The 19,153-nt window shown below is 50.9% G+C and overlaps 1 protein-coding gene across 1 annotated transcript; it reads left to right on the plus strand.

Annotated features, from left to right (window-relative positions):
* Positions 1-724: 724 nt before the first annotated feature.
* On the plus strand, positions 725-18,939 carry VSIG10 (V-set and immunoglobulin domain containing 10). The gene is made up of 9 exons (XM_044448877.1): positions 725-803; positions 5,516-5,800; positions 8,623-8,928; positions 11,793-12,068; positions 12,489-12,782; positions 13,518-13,628; positions 14,603-14,615; positions 15,840-15,973; positions 16,811-18,939. The coding sequence occupies exons 1-9, from the start codon at positions 725-727 to the stop codon at positions 16,879-16,881; spliced, it is 1,569 nt and encodes a 522-aa protein (XP_044304812.1). The 3' UTR covers positions 16,882-18,939.
* Positions 18,940-19,153: the final 214 nt, after the last annotated feature.

Below are 19,153 nucleotides of genomic sequence, written 5' to 3' on the forward strand. Positions count from 1 at the left end.
CCGTATTTGTTGAGAATATTTGCATGCTGTCTTACATTTCAATGATTGTGCCAGCCGATATGAGGTTAAGGTTTCCGTTGGCTTCAGCTCCTTGCTGTGACAACTTTTTCCTATAGTTGGGGAGAGGAGAAAATGGAGAGGAAATGCTTGTCAGCTGCTCCAGTGCCTTGCAAGAGGAAGAGAGCTGGGATATAAATGCAATGTAGTAGCAATAATACTAATACTAAAGTATAGGTATGTTCCTCCAACAAAGCAAAAGTTGGAAAAACAGCAAGAAGGAATAAAAAGCAGGCAAGGAAACAACTCCAAAAACAAGGCAAAGGTGATGAAACTTGGATGCGCACAGGCAGAGGCTTCTTTCTGCCTTCTGCCCTTTCTACCCATATGCGTGTCTTCCTTTCAGACGCACAGAGAGAGACTTCCGTGCCCCCGTACATTGGCACAAGCAAGCCGTTGTGTCGGCCCGTCCCTTCCACCGCCCCGGTGGGCACCCGGCCTGGTCTCCCGGGCCGGAGAGGCTCCCTCCTTCTGGGGCGCGCGCTTCCGAGGACCGACGCTAGGCGGAGGAGACGGCGGCGAGCGGGCGGCCCGGCGGCGATACCCGGCGCAGACCCGCCCCCGGCGGGGCGGGGCAGTGTCGAGAGGCTCCCCGCCTCGTCCCTCGCCAGCGCAGCCCGCGGGGGCAGCGCCGGGTTGCTCCGGCTCCTCTCCGGTCCCGGCTGCCATGGCGAGCGGGCTGGCCGCGGTGCTCGTCCTGGCCCTGGCCCTGGCCCTGGCCCTCGGCCCGGGCAAGGGCGCTGCAGGTACGCGGGAGGGGGCAGGCGCACGTGGGGACGGGGCGGCGCGCGTCCCGCGGGGCTCGCCTGCTTTGCGCGCGGGCTCCCTGCGCCCCCACGGGAAATGCGCGAGGGTTCCCCACGAAACAGGCACGCTCGGGGACGCGCCTTCCCCCCCACCCCCTTCCCAACTTCGGAAGTTGCGGGGCTGAAGGGGTGGGCGAGCCCCCTTCAGAGGGGAGGGCGCCGTTTATACGCCGCCAACTTCTTCCCACCGAGCCAGCGACGAGCCCCGCTTCTAGCCCACCTGCCTCCCCTCTCTTCCTCCCAATGTATAGATACCGGGCTAATTTCGGGCAGGATCGGCTCCCCCCAGCCAAGTATTCTGGAACAGGTTTGCCAAAACCTGCCAGCCGCGAAGTGGATCCGTCTCGCCGCACTTCCTGGTGCTTACACTGCGGGTTACGGGCTGGACAGCTCCGGAGCACTTTTCTGGGCTCTGTCACTAGCAGAGGAGTTGGGGGGGGGGCGTGACAGGGCTGGGGTGCTTGCAGCGAATCTTCTGGCTAAGCACAAGAAAGCAGCTTGGAGGAGAAGCAGGAGAAGGGGAAGGGGAACGCTGCAGGGTGGAAGGGGAAAAGGAAAGAATTAAAGCCGGCAAAACAGTCCGAATTGGTCTGCAGGGGTTGTGACTGGGCCCGAATTCGAACCGGCGCAACGTTCTAGTGATTTTGGCCTCTAGCCATGAGAATGGGCTCGCTTTTGCTCAATTCGTCGCTATTTGATTTTTTGGTAAAAATATCAATCCATGGGACAGAGAGCATTAGTTTTAAAGCTCTGGAAAGCTCTGAGCACAAACTGCTATTCTGAGAAATCTTTCCAGGGGCCAACAAGCTTTGAGGAACATTTAGAAAAATGCATTTGTTTTAGTCTATTTGTAGTCTGTATAGTATCATCTGAGAGTATTTGACTTTACAAAGTTACAAAGGACAAGTCCCTGTCTCTAGGTGCTTACAATCAATTCTTTCCCCCGAGAACTAATATTTCTCTCTGTGCTGGTCACGCTCCCTGAAATCATCTCCTTAGAGTCAGGAACTGGGAACAAAGGATTCTGTTCTGGGGCAAACATTTTTTATTATTTCTTAATGGAGCAAACATTTCAACCAGTCTACCTCTGAATTTTTGTTTTTTACTGGCAACAGTGATATTAATGTAATTTCCCTTGTTCTGGCTGGCTATAGCTGAAACTTTCATACCAACTTTCTTCACTGCCCTGTTACAAATTATGCTTCCAGAATGCATTTAGGGATCTTTTAATGGTGTTAAATAATCGTGTTTTTTATTTTTAATGCCCGGTTCTGAACTGAGCTATTCCTGTTTCACATTTGTAGAGGGATTTGAATGGCTTGATTTGCCATGGTTGCTGAATATATCTGCCCCTCATTGGATTGGGATTTTTTTCCTGGTAGTGAGGGATGATGGGAATTAAAGTCCCACAGGCATGGCCATCTGGGGAATCCTGGGACTTTTCTTTCAGTCTAAAATGCATAGAATGATAACCTTAAATACATGATTATCTCTCCATTGGAATCAATGGGATTGGCAGTGGCCTGGAATGACAACTCGGAAGTTAGTCCCACTGAATTACATGAGACCAGCTCCCAGGTAATTGTGTACAGGAAGGATGGGGACTATGTGGCCTTCCGGATGTTGCCAAACTAGCCTTCCCACTGGCTGTGCTGGCTGGGGATGATGGGAGTTGCATTCCAGCCACTTCTGGAGGGCCAGACATTCCTCATCTGTAGGGCATTGATTGCAACTGAAAGCTGCTTGCTATGGCTTGACTGGACACATCACCCTTTCAAACAGGTGCTGTGTATAGACAGGAGCTGAACTAAAATGGGCCATTGAGAAATGAGAGGGAAGTATCCAAGCCCTTGTGGGGTTCCCAAGGCTTGCAAACCCCCGCCCCCGCCCCCACGAAACAAAACAAATTATAGTCCCAGAAGGACTGAGTATGCTCAGTGACCAAGGAGGCTGAGCATCGGTGGGAAAATAAAAACAGAGAACTGCAGAAGGGAACGGAGAGGCAGGAATAGATGGCTGGAACTCAGAACCTCTAGTTTACATAAGCATAAAAGGGTAATTAAAAATCAGGGATTCCGGTGGGCACCAGGGAAGGTGTCCACAGGCCTACAGACCTCTTTTTGGAAGACCCAGTATTTAAAAATCCACATCAGGGCTACTGATGTAATCAGCATGATTGCTACTGGTTGGGTAGTTTTCTTTCTGGTAGATTTTTGCTTGTATTACTGCAGTGGCGGAAGCAGTACTAATACTGATATTTGCTGATTGAAAGTAGGTAATCTTTTGTTTTCGCAGCTCCTTGATTTCCTCATTGTGCCAAGGTTTATTTCCCCCAGAGTTTTAATCTGGGCCAGACTCAGACACCGCAGGGGACCTTTGAAACCCGGCTCAGTGCTGGTTGGTGTGGCCCATTTGTTTTAAAAATACAAGGGCTCTCGTTACATTGACGGCATGGCTAGGTAATAACAGCTTCCCTTTCATAGTTCAGGGTGGAGCCTTTTCAGCTTCATGATGAGTGCAATTCTAGCCACATTTGCTCTGGAGTAATTCCCATTGAGTTCAATGGGACTTCCTCCCAGGCTAGTGGAAGGACGCAACCTTTGTTCATGGATAAATAAAGGCAGCTTCTGAGAGATCTGAGCTTCAGCCAAAGGAAAAATGCTGGACGCATTAGTTGGACCTAAATGGCCATTAAGAGAAAGCTTAATCGCAGGAACAATGGCTTAGTAATACCTTAATAGCTCACCTCTTTGCAAAAATGCTCAGCTGTAACATGCCAGTGAGCCAGCTAATAATGCCCTCCAGGAACTTCTTGTACAGTTGCATCCTCACTGCTGTCTGGTTTCCTCTTTCCTGAGAGCTGTTATAGTGTATGATCTGAGCCATAAGTGACAGCTTTCTCAGTGGAAGCCCTGCAGGCCTGAGGTCACCAAATATGGTACCAGTTGACATCTCCCTTGGTGCCCACCAGACTCCCTTTCCCTTCCTCCTGATTTAAATTTAATTCTTTCATATTTTTGAAATGTTTTTAAAAAGGGAAGGTGCTGTCATCTTTACGGATATATTTATTTAAAATATTTATATGCCGTCCTGTCATGAAAGCCTCAGGATGGCTTACATAAATGAAATACAATAAAATATAACATGAATAAATTATCGACTCACACTGGCTGCAGTTAAAAACATACAGGACACAATATTAAAACTTATTAAAATATTGCTGAAATAAAAAGGTCTTAACCTGGCGCCGAAAAACAAATAACGAAGGTGCCAGGTGGACCTCTCTGGGGAGCGCATTCCACAGATGGGGCACCACCGCAGAGAAGGCCCTCCTCTGGGTACTTTGCCTCCTGATGTCTTTCATGGAGGGTTCCCGGAGGAGGGCCTCTGCTGCTGATCTCAGGCGGGGAGGGCAAATATTGAAGAAGGCATTCTTTTAGGTATCCAGGTCCCAAGCTGTTAAGGGCTTTATAGGTAATAACCAGCACCTTGAATTGAGCCCGGACTTCGATGGGAAGCCAGTGAAGCTGATAGAGGACTGGGGTTATATGAGAATAATGCCCAGTCCCCATCAGCAGCCTGGCTGCTCTGTTTTGCACCATCTGAACTATCCGGTCTGTCTTCAAGGGCAGCCCCAGGTAGAGCGCATTGCAGAAATCCAACCGGGAAGTAACCAATGCATGTGTCACTGTTGCTAGGCAATTTATTGATTTACGTGCTTCTTTTAGTCTCATTGGTTTGCCTTCTGGCAGATGTGTGTTGCGTGACTAGCCACAATGGCAGCCATTTTGCGCAAGCACCCACGAGACGCAAACTTCCAAATGTGCCCACTGACCCAAAAAGATTGGGGTCCTGTGCCTTAACCCTGGGTGGTCTCTGCCCATTCCTGCCAGCCATTGAACTTATTTGACAAGGAGGAAGGTTTTTTGCTTTATCTCAGGGTTGCTGGAGCAGGAAGGTTTTCCTGAGTTTGGATGTATCCCTCATGTCTGATTCCTGGCTTGCTCCTCTACCTGACTTCCCGTTTTCTTCTGTGGCTTGGGCTCTTTAGTTCTGACTACCCACTGGACCCACAAGCTCCTGGCTTCCACTTGTGACTCTTTCTAGGCAGCTGCTCAAGTTCAGCCCTGAGAGTTCCAAAGAAAGCTTCTTTTGGGATGCCAAGAGATTCCTGTCTCTTCCTGGAAAGGAAAGAGGGATATGGTTCAGGGCCAGTAGCAGAAAGGATGAGAAGCAAGAGCAGCTGGGGGTCATGGTGGTGAGAAGGTACTGGGTGGACTTCTGGGTTCAAGGGGTTGAATGTCGCTGTCATGGAAATTGCCATGGGTGGTTGTTGTTGGAATGTGGATTATCCTGTCGCCTGAACTCAGCTACGATAACAACCATGTTGACCAACCCATGGTTTGCAACCCAAAAACTCTTGTGTTGTTCATGGTTGACAAGCCACAGCTTCTTAGTGCAGCTGTGTCCAAACAACATGATAGCCTATGGCTCAACAGCAACCACTGTTTTGGCCCAGTCAGGAATGGGAGAGGGCCCACTGAGGGTATCTTGTCTGAAGGCCCTCCAAAACCTTGAGCCAGCCATGGCATGATTGGAGACTTTGCACAAGAGCGTACATGGAAACTAACTTTCCTTTTTCCCTTTCGCAGGCACCGATGAGCTGGTGGTTGGAGAAGCCGATGGGGATGTGACCCTGGTGTGCAGGAATGTGTCCCTGGGGATGGTCAAGGTGGACTGGTTTCATGGAGAGCCTGGCTCCATCCCCATACTTTTCTCCTCGGATGGCAAGCTGCCCACCGACGCGCGCTTCTCCTTGGTCGGGAACAGTTCCTTGCATATCTTGGGGCTTCGCCTGCAGGATGAAGGCAACTACACCTGCAAGGAAGTGCTGAACAGGACAGATCACATGCACAGAATCCAGCTGTTTGTGGCCAGTAAGTGTTGGCGTCCCTCCCGTTGTGCTCCTTGCAGAGGAGGAGGAGGAGGAGTCCTGCCGACTCGACTCGGACCAAGTGCTTCATGCAGAGATCAACCTGGGGCAATGGATGAATCGATGAAGCCTACCTTCTGCAGCATTGTCAGATGCCCTCAGAGCAGTTAGAATCATCAAATTGATAAATCCAGCCATGAAAATGTTGGAACACTAAAACCATAATGGTACTTAAAAAGCCAGGGAGTAATCGATGCAGCAGATTAAAGGTTAAATGCCAGATTAAAGGAGAAGATCTTGGTATCCAAAATGCTCCAGGCTGATCTCTCAGGAAGGGCATTTTACAGACTAGAAGGCCAGTACCGAAAAGGCTGTTTGCCTGGTAGACACCCATCCCATGTTATGAGTAGCGGCCCCGAGAAAAGAGCCTTTGAAGATGTTCTTAGTAATCAGGCAGGACTGCAGGTGCTGCTTCAAGTAGCCCGTCAGCTTTTTAGCGTGCAGCTGTATGCAAGCTTAGACAGAAACATGGCCCTTTTTCTGTCTAAATTTCTGCAAGATTGCACCTTTAGGATTCTGAAGATGATCCCCAGCTCTTTGAGTCAGGCATGGTAACCGCTGCATTGGAGGAATATTTTCAAACAGGCCAACTTCATGGTGCAAAGAGGCAGCTGGCTGGCTTGCTTGCTGGAGTGACCAGCAACATGAGACCAAGAGTCCGTCTGGGACCAGGATTCTGTGTCCACCATGGCCAGCCAGCTGCCCACAGGATCCTACAAGCAGGGTGTGAGTACAGCAGCACTCTCCTACCCATGTTCCCCAGCAACTGGTGCACATAAGCATTTAGGAGCATGGAACCTTGGCCTTACACAAAGTTGAGCCACCAAAGGTCTCCTAAAGTGGCATCGCACAGGTTTTCAAACAAGCTGTAACTGTTTTGCTTTGGATTCCATCTCTGTTGGTTGATTTCCGCATTTGTGCTAGAATCTCTCATCAGAGGTACAGATGCTGTGCAGGAGGGTTATTTCAAAGGATGCTCCCTGGGGAGCCCGGTTTCTGCTCAGTCCTGCCCTGCCCTGCCAGCTGCTATTGCTCTCCTTATTCTAGTTGGTGGACCTTGAGGGATTGAGTGAAATCAGCAACAAAACCCCAAGAGAGATCCCACAGGTCGGTCGAAGTAGATTCTGCTGGCAATACCAAGGTTCACAAGCAGGGAGAAGCTTTTCTGCAACATGCTCCCGGAGATCCTCTTCGTGGTGGCCATAACACCAGGTGCCTGGAAGGGAACACGAGACGTTTGGCTTGCAAGGGACCGTGCTGCTGCGCTCAGCCTACCGCCTCTGCGACGTGTTCTGCCCAGGTGGCACGGGCATCTGCCCCGTGGCTGGTCTGTGTTCTTAGCTGACTGAGTGGCCTTCCCGCATCCTGGCCTTGTTCCAAGTGGGCCTTCCTGTGTGTTCTCAAGGTGTGGCAGGCTGGCAGGTGTGCGTGTCCTGGAGGGAGGGTTGCACCTCCTCAGACTGCTCTGAAGGACACCTCCGGGTGCCTTCCTGTGTGTCCGCATGCCTCCCCTGGGCCTCGGAGTGGTGTGGACTGAGCAGGACAAGATGTGGGGGACTTGGCTTGCATGCAGGGGAGGGGATGTTTGGGACTATGATTCCCTTAATCCCTGACTGGCTGGGGCTGATGAGGGGCTGGCAGTCCCAAACATCTGGAGGGCATACAGCTGCCTCTCCCAATCTGGTGCTATTCGGATCAACACATCTGCAGCAGCCCAGGTGTGAGGAGGGGAGTCCAGAGTCCAGCTGATGGGCTGTTGCCTTGGAGGTCAGAACTCCCGGCTGCTCAGTGCGGGGATTTGGACGTCTCTTGCCTCTTAGTCCAGGGTGTTCCTAGCTGCTCATCAAGGTTAAGCCACTGAGCAACGGACAGCCTTCTGTTTCATGCATTGCAACTGTTGGAGTTTTTCTCTGGGCATCTAGGCCTCTCTGCATTGTTTTTAAAAGCAATAAACAGGGTGTTTAGGGTTTCCGTGGGTGGAGGAAGGAAGTCGCAGAGAAAAACCAGTGCAAGGGCTAGGGGGAAGAGCAGGTGTTTTTGCAATGTGCGGGAAGTGTGTTTGTGTGGGGAGGACAGGTATGTTCAGGTAGTGAGTCTGGGCATGAGAACTAGGAGCACGTTCCCATTTTCATCAGACATGTTGAAGGCCGTGGGGATTGTGTTACCCTTAGAGCGTCAACCTTTTAAAAGTCAGATGTTGGATCTGGGACTGGTAAGAGAAAGCACCCTGACCGCCATCCATCCAGGGTGTGGCAGAGCAACTCTCAGCACGCCAACCAGCTTGGCTGTTGATGGGAGTTGGCATCCAACACACAGAGCTCACCAGGGTGTGGAAGGTTGTCTCTGTGTTATAGTTAAGTTTACGAGGCAGGGCCTTTTCTGTGGTGGTGCCTTGGCTTTGGAGCATCCCCATTTAGTGAGCTTGTTGAACTGCTATTTGCCTTCTCCCAGTCTTAAGAAGATCTTCAAGACAGTCCTGGCTAGCCTTGTGCATATGGGGCAGTTGCGATCAGAAAGCACACCATTTTGGTTGTGATGCTGCTGCTGTCTCGCTTGTATTTACCCAGGGGAAATTCAGTCCGAGAAGTCCCATGTCCCCTTGTCAGCATGGCTGGCTGGGGAATGCTGGGAAATGTAAGATATGCCCAGAATTGTATGCCTAGTTGTTGAGGTGAACCTGGCATTTTTGGCTTTATTCCACCGTTGCGGTGCTCCAGGGACCTGTGACGATATCGGTAAACCAAGCCTTTTCCTCTCACCTTCCAGGTGGCCCCAGCAGGGTGAATGTCAGCATCTTTCCCACGACGCCGTTGCCGAATGGCACGCTCTACGCAAAGAAACACGACGTCCTCAACTTCACTTGCAGCAGCGACTCCCGGCCGGAACCCACCACGGAGTGGGATTTCAGCCAGCCCAATTCCACCCACGAGCTCTTTGCCACGGTCAACAGCTCCCTGGGCTACTTCGTCCTCCATAACATGCTCCCTTCCTACCAAGGGAATTATTCTTGCTCGGCCACCAACCCGCTCAGCCATCGTCGGGTGACTGTGACCCGCGAAGTCTTGATCTACTGTAAGTATCCTGGAGTGATGCTCGCGGATCCCTGCGGTGGAAATATTGCCCTATGAATGCTCGGTCCTGCAGCCAGGAGCCAAGAGGAACAGCTCATTGCATCCGAGGAAGTTTTAGACAGCTCCAGGCTCAACTCCTAGTAGTCTCTGGCAGCTACCCGAGGGGCGTAAACCAACTTCCTTGCTGTCCTGGGCCACCATTTAATTCCCTCTTCTGCTGTGACATCACTCGAAGACAATTAAAATGTTGGCTTGCCTGTGGGCAGGTCAGGCAGAGTGTCAGCGCCTCGCCCAAAGTCGCCCAGTGAGTGAACTTAATGGCCAAGGGAGGACAATAAGCTGAATCTCTTGAGTCCCAGCCCAAAACTTTCACCACTGTCCCGTATGTGGATGAAGTAAATTCTTATGAGATGGTTCCTTGCCCCACTGCCTAGCCCTAAATAATATTCTTCCCTGAATGTGGACCATCCATTTCCCACAATGCCCATAGCATCTCTTCAGGGTGTTCTGGGAAATTGCAATGTGGGTTTGCATGCTTCGCTGGCCCAGGGATGATGGCTTCCCACTCCTACTCTCCAGTGCCAAATTGAGGCTGGTGATGCAAGCACAGATCTCTGACTTTCTGAGGCAGTCCATGGCATGGAGGTTTCTTTTCCCAACTCCCAGCAGCCCCTGCCAGTTGGGCAATATGTGGGCTGATGGGAGTTGTAGTCCAACATCTCTGGGGGTTACCAAGCTGAGGGAAGCTCCTGCTGATAAGTCCAGATAGATTTTGTTTTGTTCTTTATTACTTAGAACATTTACAAAGGTATTTATTCTGCCTATAAGTATAATCATATTCCTCTTGCACAATTTTGGGGGGTCTTGCAAGAAGCCCACGGTGGCTCCCGCAGTCATCTTTTCTCCATTGTTATCTTCACAGCAACCATGTGAGGTAGGTCAGTCTGAGAGGCAGTGACTGGCTCAAAGCCACCCTGTAAGCTTCACAGCTGAGCAGCAACTAGTTGGATGCTCCAGCCCTTGAACACCACCACCTAAAGGAAGGGGTACCTGGAGGACCCCCACCCCCCTTCAAGCACCCTGGTTCAATATGGGAAAAGGCCATTTGTCAGCTAATGTTGAGCCTAAACCAGGATAGACAGACTTCAAATTCCAAAGTCTACCTGTTAAACACTATGGAACGATTACAAACTATATTAATATTCCTATGATTAAAATATTCTTGCCATGATTAGTATTAATGCTAATGCCAGGGATGGCCCAAGAGAGATCCTGGCCCAGGGCAAGGCTGCGTCCCATGCCCAGGCCTACTGGTTGGGAAAAGACAGCCTTGGTCTGGAGCCGGCGGTCAGACTAGAAGGCCCGGGAAACCCCTTCTGACTCGCTCTGTTTCTATGTCTTGATCAGACTATTAAGAGAAACACCCTGAAATGCATCAGGGCTTTTTGTTTGCAAAGGAAAGTAAAACCAAGGTGGATCTGTGTGTGAACTTACAGGAATGCTTTTTCCCCACCTCATTTTTTAAAATGGTGCGATAGGTATTGAGAGAGTTTGGTCTCCCTGACTCTGCCCTTTCTGCAGCTACGCCCAACCTTGGAGCGTGACCGACTAGTCTCGTATTACAAGACAGCTCAAAGGCATCTGGTTTGTTTGCTTGTTCCAGGGTGGGACCCTTGCACTGAAAAGCAGGTTCTGGGGCTAAGTCCAGGCAGGCAGAGGCTGAAACGTGGTGCTGATATTAAGTCTATTTGCATCATTAAGGCATTCCCCGCCCCTTGTCTGAGGCATCATACTCATGAATGGCATAATTCTGTGCAAATTTGCAAAGTTTAGAAAAGTCCTAAACTCCCTGAATGGGCCATTGGACAGCTGTAGGCCTTCTTCTAATCCTGTCTAATCCGGCCAAAGAGTATAAAGCTAAATACAAACATTAGCACTCTTATGTTACATTCTTATCCTGCCTTTTTTCCTCTTGCAAGGAATCCTCTTGGTTTATTATAAACAAGTGGACACTAGACACAAACAGTTTTTGTTTTTAATTGTTTTTAAATTGTGGATTCAAGATACTTGTTGCATGATCGGTTTAGTATTATTTACATGATATTTATTATTCTTAGCTGGCTTAACAGCTGCTTCCTGGTGGAAAAGCAGGGGACAATTAAGGGGACGATCCTACACATGTTTCAACAGAAAAGAGTCCTAGTATTCTCCATGCTGGCTGGGGATGCTGGGTATTGTAGGACATTCTCCTGTCTGTTCACAGGTCTGTGCCAGAAATCAATAGAGCATCCAATTTTAGTCCCAGGGGGAATAAGCCCTGTGAAATGAATGGGACTTAAATTAGCCGGGACTTAATTAAGTGCTGTGGGTCTACTCTGCATACCACGAACACTGAAGACTACCCATAATAACTAGACTGCAACTAAATGTTGCAGCATGGAGTGCTCTTGTTCAGTTGTACCTTCTTCTAGGATAACCTTGTTCCATTTGGCCTCTCTCATGGTTTGTTCTGAGGGTCCCACACCAACTTAGCGTACCCAGTTCTTCCTGGGTGCCTTTGGAGGGGTTTCTCTGCCGAGAGATTTTGCTAAGCATTGTTTGTATGTCTTCAAATCTGGCATTTCGTACCCTGCCCTTCCCGAGCCCACAGAGACTTCCTTCTTTAGAAGCGGGTGGTGTGTTCTGGCCCTAGAAGGATTCAGAACCAACTTCTCCAGGAACTTATCCTTTTAAAGCCCTCTACTATCAGGATAAATGCATTTGTTGAAATGGTATGAATTGTTCCCAGATTTCTCCACAGGGTTTAGCCGTTCCAACGTGGGCTGCTTTTGGTATCCAGTTAATTTTATAAGGTTTTACTTCCAGACCCTCCACCGGCACCACCCCGATGCTGGGCTGAGACCTCCACCGGGGACCCCGGTGGGGTGCAGCTGTTCTGCAGCTGGCCAGGGGGCTACCCACACCCCACCCTCCAGTGGAAAACCCATCCCAATCTGAGCTGGGCCATCAACACTACCGCTGCAGAGGACTCCGCTGTGGCTGTGTTGAGCGGCTCACACCTGCTCCGGGGGAAGGCCTTTACCTGCCACGGCAGCCACCTGGTGGATCCAGAAGGAAGCCGAGCCTGCACCGTGCAGCTGGGTGAGTCGAGCAGTTGGCCGGGATCATCCGCTTGGGGTCTGCTAGCCCAAAGCAGGACTGTCGTCTTGCTCTTGGGACCGTCTGTTGCAGCCTGAACCACAATGTGCAGAAAGCATTTTGCACTGCAAGAGACCAGTCGCTCCGGGCAGCCCTGGCAAGCAAGCCAAGTTGCTCCTGTTTAACACTGGCCACTGGCAGGTATAGTTGTGGCCAAAAGACCAGATGCTTCCCGGACCTATTGCTTGCTTGGTGTTACACCGATACCGCGCTCGCTTCCTCCTGCAAGGAGCCCAAAGCAGTTCTCGCCCACAGTCCTCTCCTTGCTATTTTATCCTCACAACAACCCTGTGAGGTCGGGTAGGTCAGGTGATTTCTCAGCGTACACCTTTCCTTCTCTCCCCTGTGTTCTGCTGGATTTAGAGGGCCCGGAGATCTCTTCCGACCCAATGAGGAGCTGTTTTGTTGGGAGAGCTTCCACCTTGACCTGCCAGTTGACAGCCGGCAATCCGCCAGCCAGGGTCACCTGGTTACGAAACCTCTCCCAGCCAGAGACAGAGATCCGGTCAGGCGGGAGGTTCCTCATCAAGCAGACGGGCAACTCCTCCATCCTTTCCATCCAGAACTGCTCCCATGCGTTGGACGCAGGTTACTACGTCTGCAAGGCTGAGAACCCCCTCGGGCTGCGGGTGACGTACACCTACCTAGTGGTGACTGGTAAGTGGCAAGGTTTGAACTGCAGGATGGTGGCAGGTCGGGAAATGATGGTGGATGAGCCAGAGAGGCCAAGCGTCCCGGCCCTTCTGGCAAGTCCAAGTCCTTCTCCATGGGGCTTGGGAGAAACTGGTACATGGCTCCCTTTTCACCACGAAAGCGAAGGGTGGCCGATTTCAGGGGATCTGCTTCGTTCTCTGATCTGGGGATCCCCCAGGAACAACAGGCAGAGACAGAACTGAAGAACTCCAAGGGTGTATTTTGAGGGCTGGAACTGGTGCCCAGGCTCAACCTGCTTGGGCACCTGCCAAGGATGGGCATCCCAGCAGGGACCCATGGGCAAGCATCCCTGGACTTGGTCCTCATCTCCACCCTTGCAACCGGCCTGCTTTCTGCCTCTTGCTCTGGCCCAGGCACTGTGGCTGCAGGGCTGCCCCAAACAGGCAGATAAACCCGGCTTCTCCCAGTCCGTGTCCCTCAGATGGCTTGGACTAAAATGCCCATCATCCCCGGGCAGTGGAGGGTGTTGCCGTGTGGTCCTGCATTGCTGGGAGGTGTTAGTCCAACACAATTGGAGGAACTTGTGTTGCTATGCCGCTGAAATAAAGGCAAAGCGGGATTCTGTGCTGGTCAGAGCATGCTGGAAAAGGCAGGGCAGGCCCCTCCTCTGTCAAAATGAGCAAAAGTCGCATCCTGAATATCCAAGGCTGTGTCACTGCTTCTCTTGTTTGAGCACAGAGCCAGTGAACATCGCGGGCATCGTGGGAGTGGTTGTGGTCCTTTTGCTCGTGGGAATTCTGATCGTTTCTGGTGTCCTCCTGTATGCAGGACCACACTGGTGCCCTAAAGGTAAGAGCCACTTAGAGCAGCGGTTCCCAAACCGTGTGCCACAGAACCCCAGGGTTCTGCAAAAACCTCAAAAATCAAATTTAAAATAGATTTTAAAATGAAACCACTCGAGGACAACTATTTGATTGTCCAAGTAGCAAACAAGGAAAGGCATCATGTTGTTTGGTTCCTAGGACTCGGTTTTATAGTGTTGGGAACAATCGAAAGCATTCATTCAGGATATGACCATATAATCGCTTTATTCATTCATTATATTTAAAATGTTTTCTCTTTATTTCCAAACTTACTGTGTTATGCAAAGCACTCAGGCAATAGGAGCAGATGAAAGAAGGACGAATATTGTGGGTTCACAATGCTTAGTAAAAAAAAAACAGGGATAGAGTTAGGGTTCCACAGAAAACAAAAGTCTTCAGAAAGCTTCCATGACTGGAAAAATTTGGGAACTGCCCCGAAGTGGAGCTGGAAGGCAAAAGAAACCAAAAGACCTGAGTCACAGGAGATATTAATAGTGCATTATCCCCAGAAGATCTTTCCTGCAGGAGAGGCATATGCCTTTATGGAGAGGCATATTCAAGGTAGCATTCAATGAGATAATCAGAACCCAGACCAAAGGTTAGAACCAGCTCTTCAAATTAGGCTCAGAAGCAAACTGCCCATCAATGCCACTGTTTCGGAATAGCACTGTCTCTTTGCATCATCTTCTGCCCACCAAGGAGGAAACTTCATTCCGTGACAACTGAAGTTTCTGAACTGTCTTCAAGGGTACACCCACATAGACAAAATTACTGTAGTCTAGCCCAGTTATACCAAGCTCTGGTTATCTCAAATCAGGATTTGGAAATAATGCGCACTCTCAGTTTCTTGAATGTGGTAGAAGAAGAATTAAGGGTGTTCTTTGCCATCTCTTGAAGCACTTGACTGATAAAACAAAAGCTTCCATGTTAACTAAACTGTCGTCTTTCTCTCTCTTCCAGAGTACATACTCAGGTGAGTATCTGTTTCTTCAGGATGTCTTCCGAGGGGCAGGGTGGCGGTGGGTGAACCTCTGCACGAAACCCAGAACCATTGCCAGTCAGAAGACACAGCCTCCCCCACCAGGTTGTCCTCCAAGGCAGTTCAGATTCTGCTTCCATAAGCACTGAGTCCTGGCCAGTGGGCAAGGATGTTGGAAGGTGTTCAAGAATATCTGGAGGTCACCAGGCTGGGGAAGGCTGGACGAAAAGTCTCGCAATTTCATGCAAGGCAGCGTCCTGTGCGGAACTGCCATCTGCAGGTCCGAGGCGTGGAGCCAAACTTGCTAACAAAAGCAGTTCCATATTGTTGCTTGTCTTACTTATGATATCTATGGATTTCTCTACCATCCAATAGCTGATGGTCTCTGACGGGTTCACAATATTTGGGAAGCTTCTGAAGGGGGAGCCATCCAGGCAACCGGTGGCCAGAGCCAGCCACTGGCGGTGGTGGTGGTGGTATTCACCACCGTACCTTTCCCTGTGTGCTTTATTTAGCTGGCCATTTTGACCATCTAGAGATACAGTCCTGAGGAGCGGAAGGGAAGGAAGAAGGGTTTGGTATATACAGATGCTTCCTCCCACCACCTTCTCCCTGGCATCTCCCTCTCCCATTTATCTCTGGCACATTTGCCCTCTCCAAGGCCAGACGGCTGGTTATTTTCATGCCAGCCACGAGGTGGGGAGGGGAGGGCTTCAGCCTTCAGAGCTCCGGCATCAGGGTTGCAGGACCATCTTGCTTGCCCTTCCAAAGGATCCTGTGCCCCTTGCTGATGTCAGGAGGCCCTGAAATTGCTTCCTAAAACCGTTGGTAACTGAAGGCCTTTTGGCCTTTTAGAGTGTGGGAGGAGAGACAGCAATGCCAGGATGCCACGAACGGATCAGTGGTTGAAGAAAAGGCTTCGGAAAGGGGGTGTGATCATCCAGGTAGCTGTCCATGCACCTGGAGTCCCCCAAACTCGTCCCAAAAGCTGAAAGAGAGAGTCTTCCCTGAAATGGAAGCCCCACTATGCAAAACCCCAAAACACAATCGATTCCCTTCCCAATGGATTTCCTTCCTTCCCCTGGTCTGCCACACAGTCAGCTGCATTGGTCGTGATCCAGCGCTAAGCAACCTCTGCTGGATCATCTTGTATCCACGGGTGTCAAGGAAGGGAAGCAGAAAACGGGCTTTCTGATGGTTCTTCGATCTTGCCTGTAGGAACCGTGATGCGAGTGATATGCTTGTGCTGATGGACTCGGAAGAAGAGGATCCGCTGGCGGAAACAGCTGGGGAGACGGCTGTGGTTCCAGCTGCATCTTTGGCGAACGGCCGCTCTACCGGGGTTGCTGAAAGTAAGCTGAGAACTTTGGCCTGAACGCTTCATGGAGTGGGCTTCTGCGGCTTGGCGGTGTGTCGTCATGCCCTGCAGTGGCCTGTCCTGGTGACCAGTATGGACCCGAAGAGAGCCCAGATGGGCCCACTGAGAAAAGGGAGAGGCACTGGCATGTCCGGGGAGCAACCCTGAAGCTGCCATACGTAGACCCCTAAGGGGGCTGACCCCCTTTCTGCCAACACAGCCCATGGTGGCCTGAGCATGTCCCATTTGAACTGTTAGCTAGACGAGAGCGGAAAATGAAATCAGCGGGATCAAATGAGGATCCTGGAGGAGAGCATCGCTGCCCAGCTGGGAGAGCCTGAAATAGGAGTGTTTCTGTTAAAAATAACACCTCCCAAGCCTTCTCCGTTTCTCTGGCAAGGTTGTTTGCTGTTACACTGGAGGAGCTCCACAGGCGGGCAGGGATAGAGCCCATAAGACCGAGGGGTGTCCCTGCTTCTAGCAAGGAGGCCGAAAATACAGTCCCTGCTCATACAGCTTCCGCTCAACTTGGCACATGGCAGATGTGCCAGGCTGCACCTCTCAGCGTTGTCCGGCTAGCTGTAGGAACCAGCACTTTGAAATGCCTGCTAAACAAGCCCAACCACCAGAGAGGCTGGTAGCCTGCCAATAGGCCCAGTCTCTTCTGTCTGCCTGCATAGCTATACCTGGAGTGAGCATGTCAAGTCACCTTTGCTAAGCAGGAAAGGTGAGGGCCTGCAGCTGGATGGGTGACCACAAGTGGAAATGGAGTGGGGAGTCGGACACGCTGGCCTTATAGGTCCCTTCCAACTCTGCTTCTGTTCTGTTCTAGGTTCCCATTCCGAAGCGCCCACTGAAATTACCCTGGAGGAAACCAGAACAGAGGCACAAGCCACCATGTAGAGGAGCACTCTATCTTTGCCTTTACGTGTGAGGAACCAAAGCATCCGCGCAACACGGACCAGGGAGGATGGGGATTTTGGGCAGCCGGCTCACATTCGTTCCTTGCCCACCCCGCCGCCTGCCTTCCCCTTTCCACTTGTTGCCTTTCGCCCCACAGCTGCCTCTTTCATCTGTCTCCTTGTTGGACTGTGACTTTGGAACGTGGGGCCCCTTCAGTGGCACCTCTGGCTCTGCACCGTGGGGGTGCAGGTCTGGGGCTCCATGGTCCAGGAAGGCCTCCAAGCGCCCACCAGCTGGTGGCCACAGAATGGCGGGGTGGCCATGATGCAGAAATTGTGCCTACGTGCAGGGGACGGGAGCAGGGTGGCTTCCTCCTTTGGAAAGAGGGCCGAGACAGTAGCGATGAGCTTCCACAAGCGAGAAGCCCGCTGGAGCAGCAGAGAGAGAGGGCTTGTCCAGGTGAAGCTCCATCCTTTGCCTGCAGGAGTCCCAGGTTTGGATGCAGCATCTCCAATAGGGCTAGAAAAGGGTGGCTTGGGACCCTGAGGAACTGCTGCTGCCAGTCTGTGTGGGAATACAGGGCTAGGTGGACCAGGGTGTGAATCAAGGTAAGGAAGCTTCCAATGCTGTCCAGCGTGGATTTTCCTTGGGAACGGAACATGGACAAGGACAAAGGCTACGATTGCCTGCGTGTTCCCTTCCCTTATGGGCATTTTTATCAGCAGATAAGTGAAAGCAGGCTGAAGGGGTGTGTTTCGGGTCTGACCTTAAATTAGGTGTGTCCTCTGCACATTCTCTCTTCTGGAATTCTCAGGCGTACACCAACTTCAGGTCTAGGGTTAGTCAATCCTCGCAGCAGCCCCTGGCCAGTGACCCTCTGAGCTTAAGATGGGCAACTCTCTCCCTTTCAGTTTGTCAGTTTCCTCTTTTCCTCATCATAGGATCATTTTGAACCCCTTTCTGCATCAGTTCGTGAATTTCTGTGGGGGTGGATTTGGGGAGGACGTGTGCCGATCCATATCCAGCTTTGTGCATTTCTCTTCGCATACGTATCCTGGAACACGCGAGGCTGAGCGTGTGCGCTTTGCGAGCGACGGTTCTCCAGATGCAAATGCACTTTTCTGCATCCCCCCCGCCATACATGCATTTTTGTGGATTTCCAATGTGCACATTCTTTTGACACTGAACATGGGGATCGGGGCACACAAGTGTATTTGGGTTTCTCTACAGCAGGGGAACACAACCTCTTTCTGTGCAAGGGCTGAATTTTAGTTTTGGAAAGCTGGGTTCCTTTCGTGGGTGGTGCTGAACCCAAAAGGGGAAGGGCCGCCACTGCCTCATTCTTTATCCTGAGTTCACAATTCTTGCTATCAGGAACTAAGCCTAGTTCAGCTTTCAAGAATGAAGGAAAACTTCCCCAAGGCTGAGAAACAAAGCAATGTTCCTTGCCTGGGGAAAGCCAGGGGCAGGGCCTTCTGGGAAATCCCAGGGGGCAGTCTGGGGCCTGCAGAGGGTGTTTGGATCCTGTGCCGGAGGTCCTGGGTGTGGGTTCAGGAAGTGCAATCAGAGATGCTTGTATTCCGAGGACAAGATTCTTTCCGTCCATGGCCTGAGTTGTGCATGAAGGTGAGCAGTCTGAGGGCACAGGGGTGTTTTACCTGGTGAAGGGGCTGTTAAGGGGAGGGGCATGCCAGCACTCAGGAGCCTAGCCAGGTGTTGGTCTGTGACCCAGAGTCCCTTGTCCTCTGCATTTCCGGTCTTCTGCAACAGGAGACTCTAACTACTAACTACTGCACTTGAAGAAGGATGCAGTCATCTCCTTGAGGCTTCTGCCAGAGAAGCAGGTGGGTCCCCCCACACCTTTCCACCTGCACATCTGTCTATGCAACTGCCTAGGCTCACGGGATCTGGCAAGATACTTACTTGGGGAGAAGGCTTAGCTTGCAGCAAGCCTGCTTCCAAACAGCTGCAAAGAAGCAAATTTTGATTCTATAAATGTATCTGCGGAAGTGATTTTTTTGGTTTTGCTGAGGAATAAATGTGTGTGTATATTCTGAATGGATTATTTTGCATTTGCCTGATGGTGTGTATTACAATCGGGTGGAGGGATGCCTGGATGTATGTTAGGTGGAAAACTTTCTCATTTGCTGTATATTCACTTAAAGTGGTGTTACGACAATTTCCTACAGAACTTCTGCTACTAAGGGTACCGTTATCCACACACAGCATCACTCCACTTTCCACCTTCACTGTGCATCACAATAAAAGCCCC

This window comes from Varanus komodoensis, unplaced genomic scaffold (assembly GCF_004798865.1).
Source record: "Varanus komodoensis strain SLA01 unplaced genomic scaffold, ASM479886v1 scaffold56, whole genome shotgun sequence".
NCBI lineage: Eukaryota > Metazoa > Chordata > Lepidosauria > Squamata > Varanidae > Varanus > Varanus komodoensis.